A 20,675-nucleotide genomic window follows, 5' to 3' on the forward strand; every position below is an offset into this window, starting at 1 on the left:
AAAGGTTCTGATAAAGGTCTTATTTCTAAAATATATATAGAACTGACTCAAATTTATAAGAATTCAAGCCATTCTCCAATTGATAAATGGTCAAAAGATATGAACAGACAATTTTCAGATAAATAAATTAAAACCATTTCTAGTCATATGAAAAGGTACTCTAAATCACTATTGATCATAGAAATGCAAATTAAAACAACTTTGAGGTACCACTACACACCTCTCAGATTGGCTAAGATGACAGGAAAAGATAATGATAAAGATAGGAAGGGATGTGGGAAAACTGAGGCATTAATACATTGTTGGTAGAGTTGTGGATTGATCCAACCATTCTGGAGAACAATTTGGAACTGTGCCCAAAGGGCTATAAAACTGTGCATATCCTTTAATCCAGCAGTGTTTCTACTGGGCTTGTATCCCAAAGAGATCTTAAAAAAGGGAAAGGGACCTGTATGTGCCAAAATGTTTGTGGCAGCCCTCTTTATAGTGGCTAGAAACTAGAAACTGAATGGATGCCCATCAATTGGAAAATGGCTGAATAAGTTATGGCCAGATGAATATTTATGGAATATTATTGTTCTATAAGAAATGAACAGCAGAATGATTTCAGAGAGAGTCTTAAATGAACTGATGCTAAGTGAAGTGAGAAGGAACAGGAGATCATTGTACACGGGACCAACAAGATTATATAATGATCAGTTCTGATGGACACGGCTCTTTTCAGACCTATGAGATGATTCAGACCTATTCCAATAATCTTGTGATGATAAAATTTAAATAATGAAGTCCTTGACTACATTTAAAATAATGTACTTTATCAAAATTCTGTTTGCACCACTAATGTAAAATATACCTATTCATATATTTTTCTCATTGTGTCATTATCCTTTTCTTTATTTCTGCCAGTACTAAAAAACACTAAACAAGAAGAATGTAAATATCCATTTTACATTCAGGATCTATTTATTTCAAAGTATACAAACTGCTTTCAACAACTTTTAGTTTGGAAAAAAAAATATTCTTTCTTTTTAGTCTTTACCAAATATTGTTTATACTCAAAGATTTTTTTCTAGTACATACAGTTAATGTTTAATTAGTGATCAATCTGTTACTCCTTCAATTTTTTTGTTTAACTTAAGAAATATTAAATATACCACTGCTTTGTAAATGCACAAGTTTATTCTAATACTATGAGTAAGTAATGGAAAGAAAGAAATACAGAGCAAAATAGCAATCATTACAGGTATGTATTATTTTGATTGTTAAATAAAAATCTGAACAAAGCAGCATTGCTATAACAGGATTTAAACCCAGTTTCTTACAACCAGATGACTTTTGCATACTGATCTGAATGAAGAAAATCTTGGTATTCTGTTGCCTTAAATATGAATCATTGACTTCTAAAGTTACCCAGTTCTACCAATACTTTAGTTCCTTTAATCTCTCTGACTATTCTGCAAATCTCTAATTCTAGTAGGAAAAAATAAATTTCTAAATGACATTCCCTACCTTGTAAAAGGATGATTTATAAACATACTAATACAATGTTGGTAGAGCATGTTGGGATTTTCTCTTACTATGCTGCATATCAATTTGAAATTATGCAAGAAAGGAAATACAAACCTAAGTAATTTCTCATTTTAGCTAATCATACTATTTGGCATATACTCCAAGGAAGTCAAAGATAGAAATAAAGGTCTAATATATTACATCCCCAAACATTCAAGGCTGCCTCTTTGTAGTAGTAAAGAATTAAAAACAAAGCAGATGCCAATCAAAAGAGGAATAGCTGAAAAAATTCTAATTTATGATTAATGGATTATTATTTTAGGAAAAAATTTTAAGTTTGTGGAATTGAGAGCAATATGGAAAGACTAATCCCCATGGTAAAGAATGAAAGAAATAGTATCAAAAGAAAAATGGACACATAAATATTAGAATGTAAATAAAAAGATCACAGAATATTGAGTAACTAAAAAAAACAACCAAGGACTTCCAAACAGAAAATGAAACATAATCATTTCTGCCAATGGCAGAAAACTAGAGGACTACTAGTAGAATATTATAATATGTTGTCATTGTGATCACTTTAGCAAGGTCTGGCATATAAGATCAGTGACTTTTTTTTTTTTCAGCTAAAGAGCCATATATATGCCTAAGATAATTTTACTTAATGACTTTTCTTGGTTAGTGAGGTGGATATAATCTGTGATGTGGTAGGTACTAAAACTTTTTTTTTTTTTTTTTAAAGGATGGTGTCAAAGGATCTAGTGCCCCCCAGAGGCTCACAATGGTTAGTTTAACCAGTATAGGGAGTTTATAATCCTATCTTTTAGTTACAAGTATAGTTGTTCTTTGTAGTTATGTTTTTTTTTTAAATCTATTTTACATTATTAAATTACATACTACATATTGAAGAATTAATGTTTTTAATGAAAAGACATAACATATTCAAAACTAAAGCATTACTGAAAGGTTATTCAACCATAAACAGTGTATGTAGATTTTGTTCAGGACAAAATAAATACTTCAGTTTTTTACAATATTGTCTTAGATATTAGAAAATAAAATAGTGGATTAAAAACTCTGCAAATAAAGAATTTTCATTTGAGACATTTGATGATCTCACTGGGAACATAAAAATAACCCAATTTATCCTATTCCACATATAAGCAAATAAAGATAACATTGACTTGAACACTTCAGAAAACTTTGCCAATAGAGAAGAAAAAAATATTAGTAGAATCTTACTTTAATCTCTCTTAGCAGAGTCTTAGCTGAGAATCAATAAGGAAAATTTGATTTAAAAAAATAATATATCTACAAAAAATTGTAGTTGCACTACTTACTTATGCATGTGTGTCTTTCCTTTATCTACTGTTCCCTACCTCTTTTTCATTAACAAATCTAGTTGTGAAAGGTGAGTAAGTAGTTCTTTTGGACCTAGCAGGAATGTCAGTGTTGTGGATTGGCCAAAGGAGTGGGGTAATGGAAGGGCATGGGAACCAGAGTACAATACTAAAGCCTGGTATGCTGGATGGTAGCACAACATAGTGTCACCATGCCACCCACTCAGCACTTTCCACTCTCATGTCGAATCCAAACAATAGCATTCTGGGCTCCAAAGCCTGAATCTTAACTGGAAAACATAACATACTTCTGATTCTGAGCCAGGCTTGGGAAAGTGGATGGTGCCAAGAAAGCTGCATAATTAGTGAATGGCTTTCAGAGTTTGAAGTGACATCAGTTTTTAAGGTCAGAATCTGAATCTACGGATTACAGTCTTCCTGTACCCTGGCTGTCAGAGAAATACAAGGACATCTGCTTCTGAAGAGTTTCTAACACAATTTACGTAGTAAATGACAAACTATGGTTAACACTGTGATTCATTGAGGGGCAACAAAATATTGTGGGTAAGCATGTAGGTAGAGGAGAGAAAGCCACAAGATGAGTTAAAAAAGCAACTAAGTTACTGAAAAATTATTTTCATTTAAGAAGCAAAATGTCCTTTTAAAAAGTTAGTGCCATTCACATTCTCTTTATTTTCTTGTAGTTGTATTGGAAAATGCAGTACCTCCAAGTTCCTAAGAGGTCAGAAAACATTTATGAAAGTTATTTCCTAAAGGACAACCTGTAAAAAAATTTTTATCTTTTTGTTTTTATTATGTCTTGGTAACTACAGAATTTCCAATCTAATTCTGTATTTTCCCAAAGGATAAAAACACAAACAACATATTCTCTATGAAATACAAGTTACTTAGACCATCACACTTTAATTACTCTCAGAATTCAAATGTAATGTAATGGCTATCAGGTTTCTGCTGTAAGAAGAAACACATAAGCAGTCTTATACTAGTTGGGTTCTATAGACCTCTCTGATATTTATTCATAGTCATGTCACTATTCCCTGATATTTTACTGTAATAAATAAGTCACATAATACAATTATGGAACAGGTTATTCAAGTTATGTGATAATCAGGGATGTCATTAACTCATTCTTTTTTTTAGTTGACTTTAAATGTCCTAAAAAGTACTTTCCAAATCAGTCAGTGACTTTGTATTCTTCATTTTGTATTGTAATTACCTTCTTGAACTGTAATGTACTCAAAAGTCATATTCTGCCAACGGCATAATATATTATTACTTTTTATGACTTCTCCTTCCTTGAAAAAAGAAAGGCCTTTTAAACATCGTAATATATATTCTGAAATTTGGTGGCAGTTTTTGGGTGAATATCATGAATCATTTGCCCTAGGAAGAAATAAACTGCCTGACTTAATAAAGAAGAGAAGACATATGTGATCCTGACAAAAGATGGAAGTAAATACTAGATGTTCTAACAATGCTTTTCTTTAAACTTTCTTTTTCTTTTCTTTTTGTTTTAAATCATGAAAGCTAGAATATCCTTCAAATAAACTAAGTCCCATTGAATCTACCTACAGAATAAAACAGTAAGAACTTAAATTATTACAATGTTACCCTAATTAATTTAATAATTCTAATTCTGAAAGGACACAAAGATAAAGGAAGAATCAGTTTCTAAAGAATGAAGGATAAGGCAAAGATTATTATAAGTTTTATAAAAGATAATATACATGAGAGAAAATACTGCTGTAAGAACCATAATAGAAATAAGTTAAAAAAAATTTAAAGGAGACAAGGATGAGAGAGAATGTATAACTTAATAAAAAAAGCTTAGATTTAAATCAAAGGGAAAATTTGAGAAATAGTTCCATTTATATATTAACAAGCTTAAGAACATCTCACATGAAAAAGATTGCATAATCTACATCCTAAGTAAAAAGGAAATGGAAATCTATGTTGCTTTCCTGGCTCCCCATCAGTTAATTTCATATTTGTGGAAAAAAATTATTTTCTTCTCCATATTTGATTTACCAAGTTCAAAAAATAGTGAAGACAGTCTTTAGTATCCACGATTTCTTCTGGTTATGAAAATCAATGAGAAAATATTTAAATACTAATGAAATTCACTGAAGATGCAGTATAGATGCAACATGCCACACTTTTCTGAGTTAATTGTTTTCCATAATTTATCTATATTCATATCACAGTTCCTAAAAAGACCAACTCTGATTCCTCCAAAAAAAACCCCATAGCTATTAGTCATTGAGCAAGTAATGATCAAGAGAGACCAGCCAAGATGATAGAATCGAAAGAAGCAATACATCTAAGCTACTCCCACCACTATTCCAACAATGATATAAAAATGCTAGATACAGTAATGATCAGGAAATCAAAGGAGAAACTACAATAAGTCATCTTTCTACTCTACAAAGTATAAATTTAATCTATGGGCAAATGACCAGAGAAGGAACAGTGAAATAATTACAAATTATGAGACTCACAATTAAATCAATAGTGAAGAGACTCATAGGGTACATCACAAACCCAGACCCCGACCCCGACCCAAACTCATACCCAGTAGCTAAGGCATTTCCCAGAAAGCCCAGAAACCTGTATTCTAAACTTAGAACTTGGTAGGCCAAGTTGACCTAGTCCAGTTCAGAAGGTCATGGAACACAAAATCAGCACAATGACAGTGCACAGAGTTTCCAACTCATGGTTGGTTCAGAGTCGATACTGGATTTAATTACCTACTCGAAAGGAAGCTTAGAGTGGTGTTTGGGGTGTGTTTCTAAAAATAATCAGTGTCCCAAAGCTCCTAGCTAGGGTAGCAATTCCAAGTTACCTATCTAGAGTGCTGGAAGAATAACTTTTAAAAACTAACAGTTATCATAACATGTTGAGAGAAATGAACAGAACCAGAAGAACATTGTACAAAGTAACAACAAGATTATGTGATTAACTATGATAAACTTAGCTCTTCTCAATAATGTAGTGATTTAAGACAATTCTAATAGACTTGGGATGCAAAATGCTATCTGCATCCAGAGAGATAATTATGGAGACTGAATGTGGATTTTTAGCATAGTATTTTTACCATTTTTGTTTGTTTGCTTTTTCTTTCTTGTGATTTTTTTCCTTTTTAGTTTGATTTTTCTTGTAAAACATGAAAAAATTAGAAATATATTTAAAAGGATTGTACATGTTTAACCTAAAACAAATTGCTTGCTGTCTTGGGGAGGAAGGAGAAAAATTTGGAACTCAAAATCTTCTAAAAATGAATGCTAAAAACTTATCTTTACATGCATTTGGAAAAATGAAATACTATAGAGGGAAAAAAGGGGATTCAGAAGTAAGAACTTGAGAACAAGAAACACACTGGGAGCAAGGTAAATAAAATCATGTGGAAAGTCACCAAGGATCTAGTGGATTACAGCAGTAAACACCAGTGTCAGAAAGCAGATCAGTCTGATAAGGATATATTTAGTGAAGGGGTTCCTTTGGCTATTTGTTGGGAAGTATCTATTATTTCAATGCAATGCAAATAAATATAACACAAAACATTAAAAAAAGCTATCATGAAGCTAAGATTTCCTAAGACACAAACACAGTAGAAAATAACTTAAAATACCTCTAAGAAAGCTGTAAAGAAAAAGGACTTATCCATAAATTAGAATTCCTAGAAGTAATGATGCAAAAGTTTAAAAAAGTAGTGAAAGTGGTAGTGTAAAGGAAATGAAAGTTGTTATGGGCCAGAACTGTACTTGAAGCAAGGATTCTTACAAGGTATTAAGTCAGTGGAATTGATAAGACAATGGTTATTTAGTTTAGTATGGTGATTAATAGTTCTCTAGTTCAATAAATATATTTAGTATTTAATATAAGCTCTACCAGATTCACATCTATGATAATGTAATTAGAATAGAGCATATAAGCTGGGACAAACTCAGCCAGGATCAGAGTTGGGGAAGACAGAGGACTGGAGGTGGGAGGTCAAGCTCTTGGAGCCAAGAAGAGAGATTCATTCCATCTTCAGTCAGGCTCCTGGTGGCTCTCCTGTGGGACTGTGAGGCTCGGAGACAGACTAGGAGAAGACAGAGAACTAGAAGTGGGGAAGCTCAAGCTCTTGGAGCCAAAGAGACAGATTTACTCCATCTTACATCACCATGATGGCTGGCCTCCTGCATTTCCTCCACTGAGACTAAACTAGCCCGGGATTCAGGCAAGGAAACAATAAAGAATTTGAACTTTAACACCCGGCTATTCTCATGGTGATTAATCTGCTGAAAAGAAGGCTTGTCCAGAGACCTCTAGAAAACCAACAGGAACACTATAGAAAGTGATAGAGAAGAGAAACGTAAAATATATAAGAGAAATGGAGGAAAGACTTTGAAAGAGAATTTATAGCTTAACACACTTCATCCAAGTAAAAGATTCCCTGAAAATTAGAGTGAACAAGGAGTTAATGGACTCCATGACAAAAGAAAATCATTAATCAAAGAAATAAAAGTGGGGAAAAAAAACAGGAAAAAAATATAAAATATCATATGCCAAAAACAACTGAGATAGAAAACTGAGGAGAATTTAAGGATCATGTACAACTTTAAAACTCTGACCAAAGAGCCTAGACATTGTATTTCAGAAATCATAAAAGAAATCTGCCCAGATCCCTTAGAATCAAAGGGCAAGGCAGAAATAGAAATAAACCACCAGTCACCTCCAGAAAGAAATCAAAATGAAACTCCAAGGGACATAGCTTAAATTCAAAAGTTTCCAGCTAAAAGAAAAAATACTGTAGGCATTCAGAAAAAAACCCAGATTTGAACTCAGGTTCTCCTGACTTCAGGGCTAGCGCTCTAATCATTGTGCCACCTAGCTGCCCCCTTAATTGCCTTTTTAAAAAAAAATTATAGCTTTTTATTTACAAGACATATGTATGGGTATCCTTAATTGCTTTATAAATAAGAAATCAACAAACATTTGTTAAAACACTTACTACAGGCCTAACATGTCAAGTCTCTATTTAATTCCCCAAACTGTGTGCAAGGCACATAGGAAGGATGCTCTAAATTTCTACAAAGTAGAAAACATAAAATGAATTTTAAAGGTTACAACTAATTTTGCTTGTGTTTTTTTCCCCCCTGAGCTAAGGCAAAATAACATTAAGCATAAAACAAAAATTTCTCTCATTATCAAAATATCATACATACCAGTAATGAATCTTTTATAAAGCATTCCATCTCCTCTGGAGTGGCACTTCTGTGTCCAGAAATTAAATTTTCAAAAAGATGCAGTGTTGCTTTTTCCAGACTGGGAAGGTGACGAAGCCAGAGAGAGAGTACGGCTGATTCAGAAAGGGCAATCTTTTTCCTTTTATGAAGAGAGAAAAAAATATGTATATACATATAGATAAGTTATACATTTACATCCATATGAATGTATATATGAATGTATATATGTATATTTTAAAAGAAATAAAGTTCAGAAAAAATTGACAAAAACTGACACAATTATTCATAATGAACTATAAACATTTTTCTATCTTCACTAGTGAATTACCTTCAATTAATTAACTGCCTTCAATTAAATGTATCTATTATACAAGAACACATCCTGGAACCTCAACTCACTAAAGAACTTTTCAAAGAAGCAATACCAAACCTAAGTTCAATTAAACAAGGAAAAGGTAGTATATGAGGGAGAGGGAAAGTTCATCATAAAATAGTGGCAATATGGCAATAATTGTTTTTAGGAATGACAGTCAGGAATATAGCAACCTTATTAACAATTAAAAAGCAAAGCCAAATGTTAAGCAACTGCCTACATCACTGGCAATATCATCATTATCAAAGGAACCCATTAGCTAGTAGAATAGCAATCGGGAAGACCATGGCATAATTTACCCTTTTTTCTACTAAGGTCCAAGTACAAAACATAGTTCTCATGTGACTAGAATGAAGACTCATCATTCTGTTAAGATAAGCAGACAACCCTGATTCAAAACTTGTTTTTTCATATGAAAGGGCATCATTGACACTGGGCAGCATCTACAGATGTGGAATACTTTGAAATACAAAGGTGCTGATGCTTCCAAACATCAGGGGAAGCTCATTTCAGATAACAGGTTCATTTGATGCTCACTCTTCCAATCCCTTCTTTCATATTTGCATATTCTTTTTATGTTGCAATCCAATTCTGAGATCAAAAAATTTACCTTTTCTTCTATTTATAGGAGTGGATTCATTTTATCCTTTCTTTTCATTCCTTTCTTCAGAATAGAGTAATCCAGTCCTAGAATCTTTTTTTTTTTTTTAACTCCCTTAAAAAGCCTTTGAAAACACCAAAGTTCTGAAGAGACTGCTTTTCTTCTCCAATTACTAGAATGTTACCACATCATCATAGAATCCTTTCATTTGTTAAAATAAATTGAATTATCTATGTTTCTCTTGACTCTAGCATTTGCACTCCAAATTTCTACTCAGATTCAGGGTGCTTCTTTTACTCTTCATGATTGTCCCAAAAAGACAAGAAAGCAAACGGCTGACTCTCCTAGACCTGCTTTCAGATCTTTTTTTTTGCTGCCATCACTCAACCACCTATTTTTGCTTAAAGTTCACTTCGTTTGCTGATGTCCTTGTTGTCATCATCTACTGGTCACTCTTCCTCCTTCATGAAAAAGTCTGGTTCCTAGTTCAGTCTTCTTTTCTCTCCCTATTCTTTGCTCTCATACTTAGAAGTTTCAATATCCATTCTTTTATAAAATTTCTCTCTCCTTATATTTTATCTAAAATACAAAATACATTTTATTTTTCCTTACTCCTAAACCTATTCTTCATCCCTACTACAATTAGAGTTCCACATTTGAATCTTCTGTTCACTTGTGCTGTTACTTATGTCCTGCCAATTGTTTATCATGAAAATCACTCACACTATCTATGTTTTCTCCTCCTATTACCAAACTACTGAACAATGATAAGGGAAGTCACAAAATCAGACTGTGTCCATTACAAATTTACATCATCTATTCTCAACAGGGCTCACTATTCTGCTATATTCCTTTTGTTTTCTAGTCTAAATCTTCTCAAATTTCCAATATAGTTACTGTTCCCTTTTCCCTGGGAAAATCAGTGTCATCTGTCTTAAGATCCTTTTTTCAAACCTGATAATTAATATTCATGTATTTTACACTTGGTCTCATCTTGTGCCTCGTAAAAGTGAAGACCCCTAAGAATCAGTCCTAGACCTTCTTCTCTTTCTACATTCTTTCAATTAATGATCTAATCTATTACTATAGATTTAATTATCATGTTTAAACAAATGACTCCTAGTTTTATATATCTTATCCTATCTGGCTTTCTGAAACTATTATCCTTCATTACTATGCCTGTTGGACACCTCCATGTTAATATCCCATAAGCATTTCAAACTCACGTCCCAAAAATAAAACAAAACAAAACAAAAAAATACCTCATTTTTTTCTTGCACCTAAATCTGCTATTCTTCTGAATTTCTCATTTCTGCTGAGGGCACATGAGCTTTACACAGGCTCTCCATCTTATACTTCCTTTACTTGTTTCACTCATCCCTATATTCAAATAGCACTTGAGGTTCGTTAATTCTGTTTGACAATATTTCTCTTCTGCATTTATTTCTTGTGCTTACATGAACACTACTCTAATTTAGGCTTTCAATATTATTTACCTGGACTGATGTTATATCTTCTTAATTGGCTTCCTTGCTTCCAGTTTTTCCTCTCCTATTATCTGATATTCCTCTCTTATTCACCACAAAATTTGATAAAAGAGAATTTCAATTGTTTGAACTCTCCTGCTCAAAATCATTTAGGTATCCATATTGCCACCAAGACAAAATTCAACACCTCTTAGTTTGAGATTTAAAATCTTTCATAATCTAGCTCTTTCCTTGCTAGTTTTGTTTAATATTACTCCTATTCATGTATTCTCTAATAATACTAAGTCTTACACTCCATTTCTCACCTTTGTCAGTTATGACAAGTTGGAATGTATACTTTTAGAATCCTTAAAGTGATTTTTGGTTCAGCTGCCTTTCACTAATACTTTTTGCTTGTACTCTCTTCTTCTTTTCCATATACATGATGAATCTCTCCTCTAGAATATAAACTTCTTAGAAGCCTTCTGTTTCTGTATCTCTAAGGGCTTACACACCAGTGCTTTACATAGAACAGGTACCAGATAAATATTTGTTAGCTGAACTCCCAAATATGCTGAAGTCCCCAAAATGAAACTATGTATCTTAGAAGAATCTGGAGTCTTAATATAGGAAAAGATAACAATTTATGAATTATTGAGGCTAAGCTGATTATTATTTTTGAAATATTTCTTAAATTTAAAATAATACTGAAAAACTAAAGTTGTTTTATTGTTAAATATATTAAAATACAAGTAACACTGTTTCTAATACTTCTAATAGATATATGGAGAGCTCTGAATAGCTATCCCAGAAAGAATGGAATAATACTTTAGAAATCTGGACTCAGTCAACTTCTATGACTACAACCACAGAAATGAGTAGCCAGAGAATTGAAAAGTTCCTTAAAATTATCAAAACCTCAGTGGAAGAACAAGTATCTTTTGATGGAAAAAAGAAAGTACAACTCTAATCACATGAAAACATAAGACTAATTTTTTCCAAGAGCAAAGACACCCAGTCAGTTTTTGTTTATTTGTTTGTTTTTTGCTGAGGCAATTGGGGGAACCAGGCAGTTTTAACACATTAAATTCCATAAGTATATTATACTAAACAAATAGCCAAATAATGGGCAAGATATATGAATTAGAGAAATGGTGTGGTTTGTAAATGACCACATAGGACATGACCTTTATTTATTTGTCTGGAATTCTGATAAAAAAATAAGATAATTAAATGCTCATTCTTTAAGACCACATATAATCACAGAATTATAAAATATTTAGACTAAAGGAAACCTTAAGATACCTGTTTCAAATTCCCAACTTCAAGTTGGGATAATCTATAACAATAATCTCTCTTACTTTTTAAAAGAAAATTGTATAATATGCAATGTTAGGAGATAGGAAAAAAAAAAAAACAACAAAACTTGTAGTGAGTGACTGACTCAAATATCACAGAATCAACATGCAGTTCAGATGTTCTGTCCATGGGCAATCATCCATGGAAACTCTCCAAAATCTTACACCACTGCTTGTGGAACTTGCTGAGCTGAAGCCACAGGAATTGGACAAGTGAAAGACCACCCAGTATTTTTGAACAGTCTGTTCCTTATGTATTTGCAGAGATAATTTTCCAAACCAAATAAATTGTGTTCACTGCTGTAGAGAACCTGCTATAATATGTAAAAATAAGAATGTATGAGGTTAATGCCTATTTTGTAGAGCCAATGTTTTAAATTTTCTGTCTATTCATTGGTAGGTGAAGTATTCTGTTATTTCTAAGCAAATACTTCCTTTCCTCCACTCAATCCTGAAAGAATTTTGTTAGGTTTCTAAAGAATGCTGAAGAGGCACTCTCCTCTGCTTTGAGGTTAGTTCAATTGCAGGGTTTGGTAAATGAGGGAAAAGAAAAGCTGCTGAGATTAAAAATTAGGAGTCATCTGTATTTTAGCAAAATATTCTTCTCTACTTTAGCAAAATTAACTGTTTAATAGAACAAGTAGAGGTTAAGGTAAAAATGAAAAACAAAAGGGCAGTTTATTTAAAAACAATAATAGTTTGGGAAATTTTCCATAAATGTAAAAAGGGAGACAGACAAGAGATAACATAAAATATTTACTCTGTTGACGAATATATATGAGGCATATTCAAACAAGAATCTGACTTAGTGACTATTTAAGAGACACATAAAAAAAAAATGACAGTCAAGTAAATGCCAATGAAAATTTAGATTTACTAAGTCATTTTCACAAAGGCTTCAAGATCCTAGAAGAGAAAAAGTAGGTATGTTTCTGAGCATTAAATTAAGTGCTTGCTCTAGATTTGACAAGGATTTACTTTCTATAATTCTTTTCATAAATCTGCTTTAATAATATACAGATGCATAATATTTCAGGTAAAGTGAAGCTAAAATGTTTTTTATTTCCAGGAAAGTATCTCTCTCTGATTTTTAAGGATTACATAAGAAAAAGAAATCAAACATTTATATTACAGCATTAGGGAGTTTAATATCAATAATAATGATTTCTGAGGTATTCTTATTTTTCATACTAGTCTTTGTGGGGAACTTTGCATGTCCAAAAGAGTCTACCTATAAGTTCTCTCCAAAAATTCTAAAGTCCTTAAAGAATTCAGGATGAAAGGAAGTAAAGAAATCCTAAATTCCAATAATGGTTAAATCATATGAAATTTTATTATTATAATTATTAATATAAATAGGCATCTCTTACAAAATATAATTAAATCAAATACTGAAGTTTTTTTAATCTCATTATTTGAGACTAAGTAAAAGATGTAATTACTAAAACAGCATTTATTTATATTGAGGAAAGAAAACAATACTCCAAGTAATTCTAAAGAAAATTACTCTAAATTTGAGAATATAGCTCCACAGTTCTATACATTTGTCCATACAAAGACAAAACAACAGAAACATAACATCATTGGGGGTAAAGAATACATTTTATGTGACTTACTGCAAAAATGATTCATTTACACCTTCTAAAAACTCAGAACAAAGGATTTCCTTAGGTTCATCTCCTTGGTAGGTAAGCAAAGCTTCCAGCAAGGGTAAGATATCTGGCAAAGTGAGGAGTGGAATACAAAGCAGGGACATGGCCTTTATTTGTTTGTCTGGAATTCTGATAAAGAAATAAAATAATTAAATACTCATTCTTTAAGACCACATATAATCACAGAATTATAAAATATTTAGACTAAAGGAAACCTTAAGATACCTGCTTCAAATTCCCAACTTCAAATTGTAATAATCTATAATAATAATCTCTCTTACTTTTTAAAAGAAAACTCTATAACCTTCCCTTATGATCATTCCAATGTTAACAACTCTTATACCTGGGAATTTAACTCATACTTTTTCTTTGTTTTATCTTCAAAGAAAATAGAATAAAGACCACATAACAAAATTATTGATCAAACATATTATCTATTAGGTATTCTATATGAGGAATAGGAGAAAATTTTTTGAGATAAGGTTCATTAAACTGTTTTTGTTTGTTGTTCAGTAATTTCAGTCATGTCCAAGGTGATCTTGATGACCTCTTTTGGGGTTTTGAGGGTAAAATTACTGGAGTATTTGTCTTCATTTCTTCAGTGGATCCATTTTATCAGACAATCAGAGGTTAAGAGACTTGTCCAGGGTCATAGAGCTAGGAAGTGTCCGAGATTGGGTTTGAACCCAGGTCTTCCTAACTCCAGGTCCAATGCTCTATCCACTGAGGCACCAGCTACCTCTTAAACAAACATTTATTGAAAGGCTACTATGTTTAAGAAAAAGTTATGACAATGCTATTGTTATGCCACAGTTCTCTTTTATTGTCCTGACTCAGTTTCCCTAATTATCCTGACCCAATCCTGACTCAGTTTCTCTAATTGTTGTGCTTCAGTTTATAATTGTCAGCTCAAAGCTCCCTTCCCTCTTTATCAGAATATTTGATAAGGATAAAAGATCTTATGTTTTAGAATATCAGAATGCCTCTCCCCATCCCAAGCTAGCGGAATGTCAGATACTGTCTGCAAGTTGCCTCCTGCCTCCCATCTCCAGTGGCTCACCCCACCCTGTCAGAGTCCTGTTCTTGCTCTCAGCACCCGAACTCTGCCCTTACCTCAATCTACCCCTTGAGTCTGAGCCACATGTATATAGGTCATTGAAAGCTCACATTGTTGCTGGATTCTTTGAGATGATAGTCTCATTCAGCCCCGGGACCAAAATCATGGATCCATTTTTGTCCCAGTAAATCTCTCCCATTTAATAAATTATTAAATACTCTCTAATCTCTATCTTGCCTCAGTATTTCTGGCATTACACTATAAAGATGACTAAAACATAGGGAAGAGTTAAGTGCTAAAGCTTATGTAGCATTCACATAAAGCCTTATAAAATATTTAACATTATCTCTTTGAACTGCATTGAGCATTATCCAATTTGAGAGAAAAGGAAATTAAGTATTGAAAGCAAAATTTGAAACCAAAATTTCCCTATTCAAATCCAACATTTTATCCATTATTTCAAATGTACATAAATATTATATACTATATATTGTGTGACCCTGGGGAAGTCATTTAATCTCTGCCTCAGTTTCCTCAAGTATAAAATGGGGAGTAATAATAGCACCAGTCCTTCAGGGTTGTTGTATCAAATCAAGTAATACTTGTAATGTGGTTTGTAAACCTTAAAGTATGCTTTAAATTCTGTCTTTTCATTATTTAACTATATTATTGGCTAGCTTATATCTATCTCATTCATAAGAAAATTAAGAGATGTTTTTAAAGGCATTAGGCAATATGGCTTATGAGAATAAGTAGAGACAAAGTTTCTATCTTACTAGGCAACTGGACGCTGTTTCATGAAGGACAAAAAATATCAGTAGAATTTAACTGTTTTGAACCCATGGCAAAAAAAAAAAAAAGATGGGGAAGAAAAAAAGCATTTATTAAGTGGCTACTATGTGCCAGGAATTTTACTCAATTCTTATAAATATTATCTTGGCAAGTGCCACTTAGTTAAGAAAACGGAGGCAGATAGTGTTAAGTCATTTACCCCATGCAGAAAAAGCATTTGATAAAATCCAACATCCATTCCTACTAAAAACGCTTGAGAGTATAGGAATAAATGGACTATTCCTTAAAATAATAAGGAGCATATATTTAAAACCTTCAGTAAACATCATATGTAATGGTGATAAACTAGAACCTTTCCCTGTAAGATCAGGAGTGAAACAAGGTTGCCCACTATCACCATTACTATTCAATATAGTACTAGAAACTCTAGCCTCGGCAATAAGAGCCGAGAAAGAGATTCAAGGAATTAGAGTAGGAAATGAAGAAATCAAATTGTCACTTTTCGCAGATGACATGATGGTATACTTAGAGAACCCCAAAGACTCTGCTAAAAAGCTATTAGAAATAATTCAGAATTTTAGCAAAGTCGCAGGATACAAAATAAATCCACATAAATCCTCAGGATTTTTATACATTACCAACACAATCCAACAGCAAGAGATACAAAGAGAAATTCCATTCAAAATAATAGTCGATAGCATAAAATATTTGGGAATATATCTACCAAAGGAGAGTCAGGAATTATATGAGCAAAATTACAAAACACTTGCCACAAAAATAAAGTCAAATTTAAATAATTGGAAAGACATTCAGTGCTCTTGGATAGGCCGAGCGAATATAATAAAGAAGACAATACTCCCCAAACTAATCTATTTATTTAGTGCTATACCAATCAGACTCCCAAATAACTGTTTTAATGACCTAGAAAAAATAACAACAAAATTCATATGGAAGAATAAAAGGTCGAGAATTGCAAGGGAACTAATGAAAAAAAAAGTCAGAGGAAGGTGGTCTAAGTGTACCTGATTTAATGCTATATTATAAAGCAACAGTCACCAAAACCATTTGGTATTGGCTAAGAATAGACTAGTTGATCAGTGGCATAGGTTAGGTTCACAGGGCAAGATAGTGAATAAAAATAGCAATCTAATCTTTGACAAACCCAAAGATCCCAAATTTTGGGATAAGAATTCATTATATGACAAAAACTGCTGGGAAAACTGGAAATTAGTATGGCAGAAAGTAGGCATGGACCCACATTTAACACCACATACTAAGATTAGATCAAAATGGGTCCAAGATTTAGGCATAAAGAATGAAATCATAAATAAATTGGAGGAACATGGGATGGTTTACCTCTCAGACTTGTGGAGGAGAAAGGAGTTTGTGTCCAAGGGAGAACTAGAGACCATTATTGATCACAAAATAGAACATTTTGATTACACCAAATTAAAAAGTTTCTGCACAAACAAAACTAATGCAAACAAGATTAGAAGGGAAGTAACAAATTGGAAAAAATTTTTACAGTTAAAGGTTCTGATAAAGGCCTCATCTCCAAAATATACAGAGAATTGACTTTAATTTATAAGAAATCAAGCCATTCTCCAATTGATAAATGGTCAAAGGATATGAACGGACAATTTTCAGATGATGAAATTAAAACTATTTCCACTCATATGAAAGAGTGTTCCAAATCACTATTGATCAGAGAAATGCAAATTAAGACAACTCTGAGGTATCATTACACACCTGTCAGATTGGCTAAGATGACAGGAACAAATAACGATGAATGTTGGAGGAGCTGTGGGAAAACTGGGACACTGATGCATTGTTGGTGGAGTTGTGAAAGAATCCAACCATTCTGGAGAGCAATCTGGAATTATGCCCAAAAAGTTATCAAAATGTGCATACCCTTTGACCCAGCCATACTACTATTGGGCTTATACCCCAAGGAACTACTAGAGAAGGGAAAGGGTCCTGTATGTGCCAAAATGTTTGTGGCAGCCCTTTTCATAGTGGCTAGAAGCTGGAAGATGAATGGATGTCCATCAATTGGAGAATGGTTGGGTAAACTATGGTATATGAAGGTTATGGAATATTATTGCTCTGTAAGAAATGACCAACAGGAGAAATACAGAGAGACTTGGAGAGACTTACATCAACTGATGCTGAGTGAAACGAGCAGAACCAGAAGATCATTATACACTTCAACAATGATACTGTACGAGGATGTATGCTGATGGAAGTGGATTTCTTCAACATAGAGAAGAGCTAATCCAATTCCAATTGATTAATGATGGACAGAACCAGCTACATCCAGAAAAGGAACACTGGGAAATGAATGTAAACTGTTATTTTTACCTTCTGAATCCAATTCTTCCTGTGCAACAAAAAATTCGGTTCTACACACATATATTGTATCTAGAATATACTGTAATATATTTAACATATATAAGACTGCTTGCCATCTGGGGGAGGGGGTTGGAGGAGGAAGGGAAAAAATCTGAATAGAAGTAAGTGCAAGGGATAATGTTGTAAAAAATTACCCATGCATATGTACTGTCAAAAAAATGTTATAATTATAAAATAAAATAAAAATTAAAAAAAAATTTTTTCCCCAAAGGACTAAAAAGTCCATCATATGTGTACACACACACACACACACACACACACACACACACACACACACACACACACACAAAATAATAATAATAAAAAAAAAATGTCATTTACCCCAAGTCACACAGATTCCTATAGCTAGATTTGAACTCATGTCTTCTGGGGGCAGCTGAGTGGCATACTGGACAGGCCAGCCTTGGAGTCAGGAAGATTTCAGTTTAAATCTGGCTTCAGGCATTTTGTAGCTTTGTGACTTCTGGCAAGTCATTTGACCCTCTTTGACAACAAAACAAAACAAATGAACTTAGGTCTTCCTGACTCCAGGCCTAGCACTCTATATACTGAGCAATTCTGCTATCTCTGAAGAATATATATATATAAAATTGAAATAAGAACAGATGTGTGGAGAATAAAATCTAAAGCAATGCACAGCCCTGCCAGAACAGTGTCCAGAGTAATAAAGTTCAGACTGAGTTGAGATAGATAAAGGAAGATATGAATGATAAAGAGAAATTTTAAAGCAATAATTGGGAAAATAAATGCACCAAAGGAAAAAAAATGCATCAGAATCTGAGTCAAATTTATAAGAATGTAAGTCATTCCCCAGTTAATAAACGATCAAAGGATATGAATAGGCAATTTTCAGATGATGAATCAAAACTATCTATATTTATATGAAAAAAAAATGCTCTAAATCATGCACATCAGATTGGCTAATATGACAGAAAAGGAAAACAATAAATATTGGAAAAGATGTGTGAAAACTGAGACACTAATGCTGGTGGAGTTCTGAACTGATTCTATCATTCTGGAGTGTAATTTGGAACTATGCCTAAAGAGTTATCTTACAGCCATATTAGGTCTGTATCAAAAAGACATTTAAAAAAGGGGTGGGGAGACCTATTTGTACAAAAATATTTATAGCAGCTCTTTGGCTAAGAATTAGAAATGGAAAGGATGCTAACCCACTGGGAAATGGCTAACAAACTGTATGTAATTATAATAGAAGATTTTTGTGGTATAAGAATTGGACAAATCTGATTTCAGAAAAACTTGGAAAAGACTTAAACTGATACAGAGTAAAATGAGTAGAACCAGAGCAAATGGTAATAACAATAAGGTATGACAAAAAATTGTAAACGACTTAGCCATTCTCAGCAATATAATGTTCTAAAACCATCCCAAGGGACTCGTGATGAACCATGCTATCTGCTTCAAAAACAAAAAAAACAAAAAACCAAAAACCTGATGGTATCTGAATACAGCCTGAAGCATACTGATTTTTACTTTTTTGGGGTCAAATTTTCTTCCACAAAATGACTAATATGGAAAAAGAGAGTGAGAGAGGGGAAGAGAGAAATGTGATAATGTGATGATGATACACATTATCATATCTCTCTTTCTATACAAGGGACAGGGCAAGGAAGGTAATGAAATGTGGTGAGCCAAGGGGAAGTGACATATAGGAAGGAGTATCAAAAAAAGACTTTAAAAGGACAAAAAAAGATTTAGATTGAGTTATATTTTTTAGGAATTTTTGATTTATTAAGTTGTAAGCAACTTTTATACATTTAATTGATTGTACTGATCTTTAATTTAAAAAAATTTTAATACAAAAATGGATCATGTCAGACAAACTGCAATTCTTTTTCAGTTACCTGATTTTTGGCATGCATGCATGCATGAATGAATGAATGAATGAATGAATAAACAAATAAAAAAACCCTTAAAAACATCTTTTAATTTTCTTATGAATGAGATAGATATAAGCTAGCCAATAATATAGTTAAATAATGAAAAGACAGAATTTAAAGCATACTTTAAGGTTTATAAACCACACTACAAGTATTACTTGATTTGATACAACAACCCTGAAGGACTGGTGCTATTATTACCCCCCCCCCATTTTATACTTGAGGAAACTGAGGCAGAGATTAAATTACTTCCCCAGGGTTAAACAATATGCATCTGAAGTAAGATTTGAACTCAGATTTTCCTGACTCCAGACCCACTGTACTATCTACTGCTATCCACATATCCCCTGTGCTATATTGTGTCTCACCAACATGAAGATGGCTGAATTACTAGACCAAAAACCAAAAGGATCATTAATGACTATCTCATGGATGGAGCACTACAGGAATTTGTGCTTGGCCTAGAGCTTAAGTTTAATATTTTTATCAGTAATATGGACAAAGGCATAAGTGGCAGGCATGCTTATTAATTCTGTAAATGATACAAAATTAGGATGAATAGCTAACACTGCTAGAGAGGGAAATGCTAGAAAGCCTGGCCAAATATTTTAAGGTAAAACTGAATTTAAAATTAAAAAAAAAAATCAACTTATGCAAGATGAGAAAGTCATGGCCAGACAATAGTTTATATGTACAGAATTTAGAAGTTTTAGTGTCACACAGACTCAATAAGTCAAGCTTGGTGTGAAATGAACAACATCTTACATGTAGGAGACATTTACTAAATGAAAGAGGAATAAGAAGGGAATAAGCATTGATACAACGTCTACTATGTACCAAGGGCTGTACTAAGCACTCCAGATATTATCTCATTTGATCCTCATAACAACTCTACACTCAAAGTAGGAGCTATTATTACTCCCATTTATAGCAGAGGGAACCTGAAGCAAAGGTGAAGTAACTTG

General features: G+C 32.8%; 1 protein-coding gene across 7 annotated transcripts in view; it reads right to left on the reverse strand.

Annotated features, from left to right (window-relative positions):
- Positions 1–20,675, reverse strand: part of FANCC (FA complementation group C) — a 181,274-nt gene that overhangs the window by 54,968 nt on the left and 105,631 nt on the right. For 6 of the 7 annotated variants that reach the window (XM_074281676.1, XM_074281678.1, XM_074281681.1 and 3 more), the window contains 2 exons: positions 13,513–13,677; positions 8,078–8,237 (listed from right to left, as the gene is read on the reverse strand). In XM_074281676.1, coding sequence (XP_074137777.1) covers positions 8,078–8,237; positions 13,513–13,677 — 325 coding nt within the window. The remainder of the gene's footprint in view (positions 1–8,077; positions 8,238–13,512; positions 13,678–20,675) is intronic. The other variant, XM_074281683.1, reaches the window with a different exon arrangement.

This window comes from Sminthopsis crassicaudata, chromosome 1 (assembly GCF_048593235.1).
Source record: "Sminthopsis crassicaudata isolate SCR6 chromosome 1, ASM4859323v1, whole genome shotgun sequence".
In the NCBI taxonomy this organism is placed as follows: domain Eukaryota; kingdom Metazoa; phylum Chordata; class Mammalia; order Dasyuromorphia; family Dasyuridae; genus Sminthopsis; species Sminthopsis crassicaudata.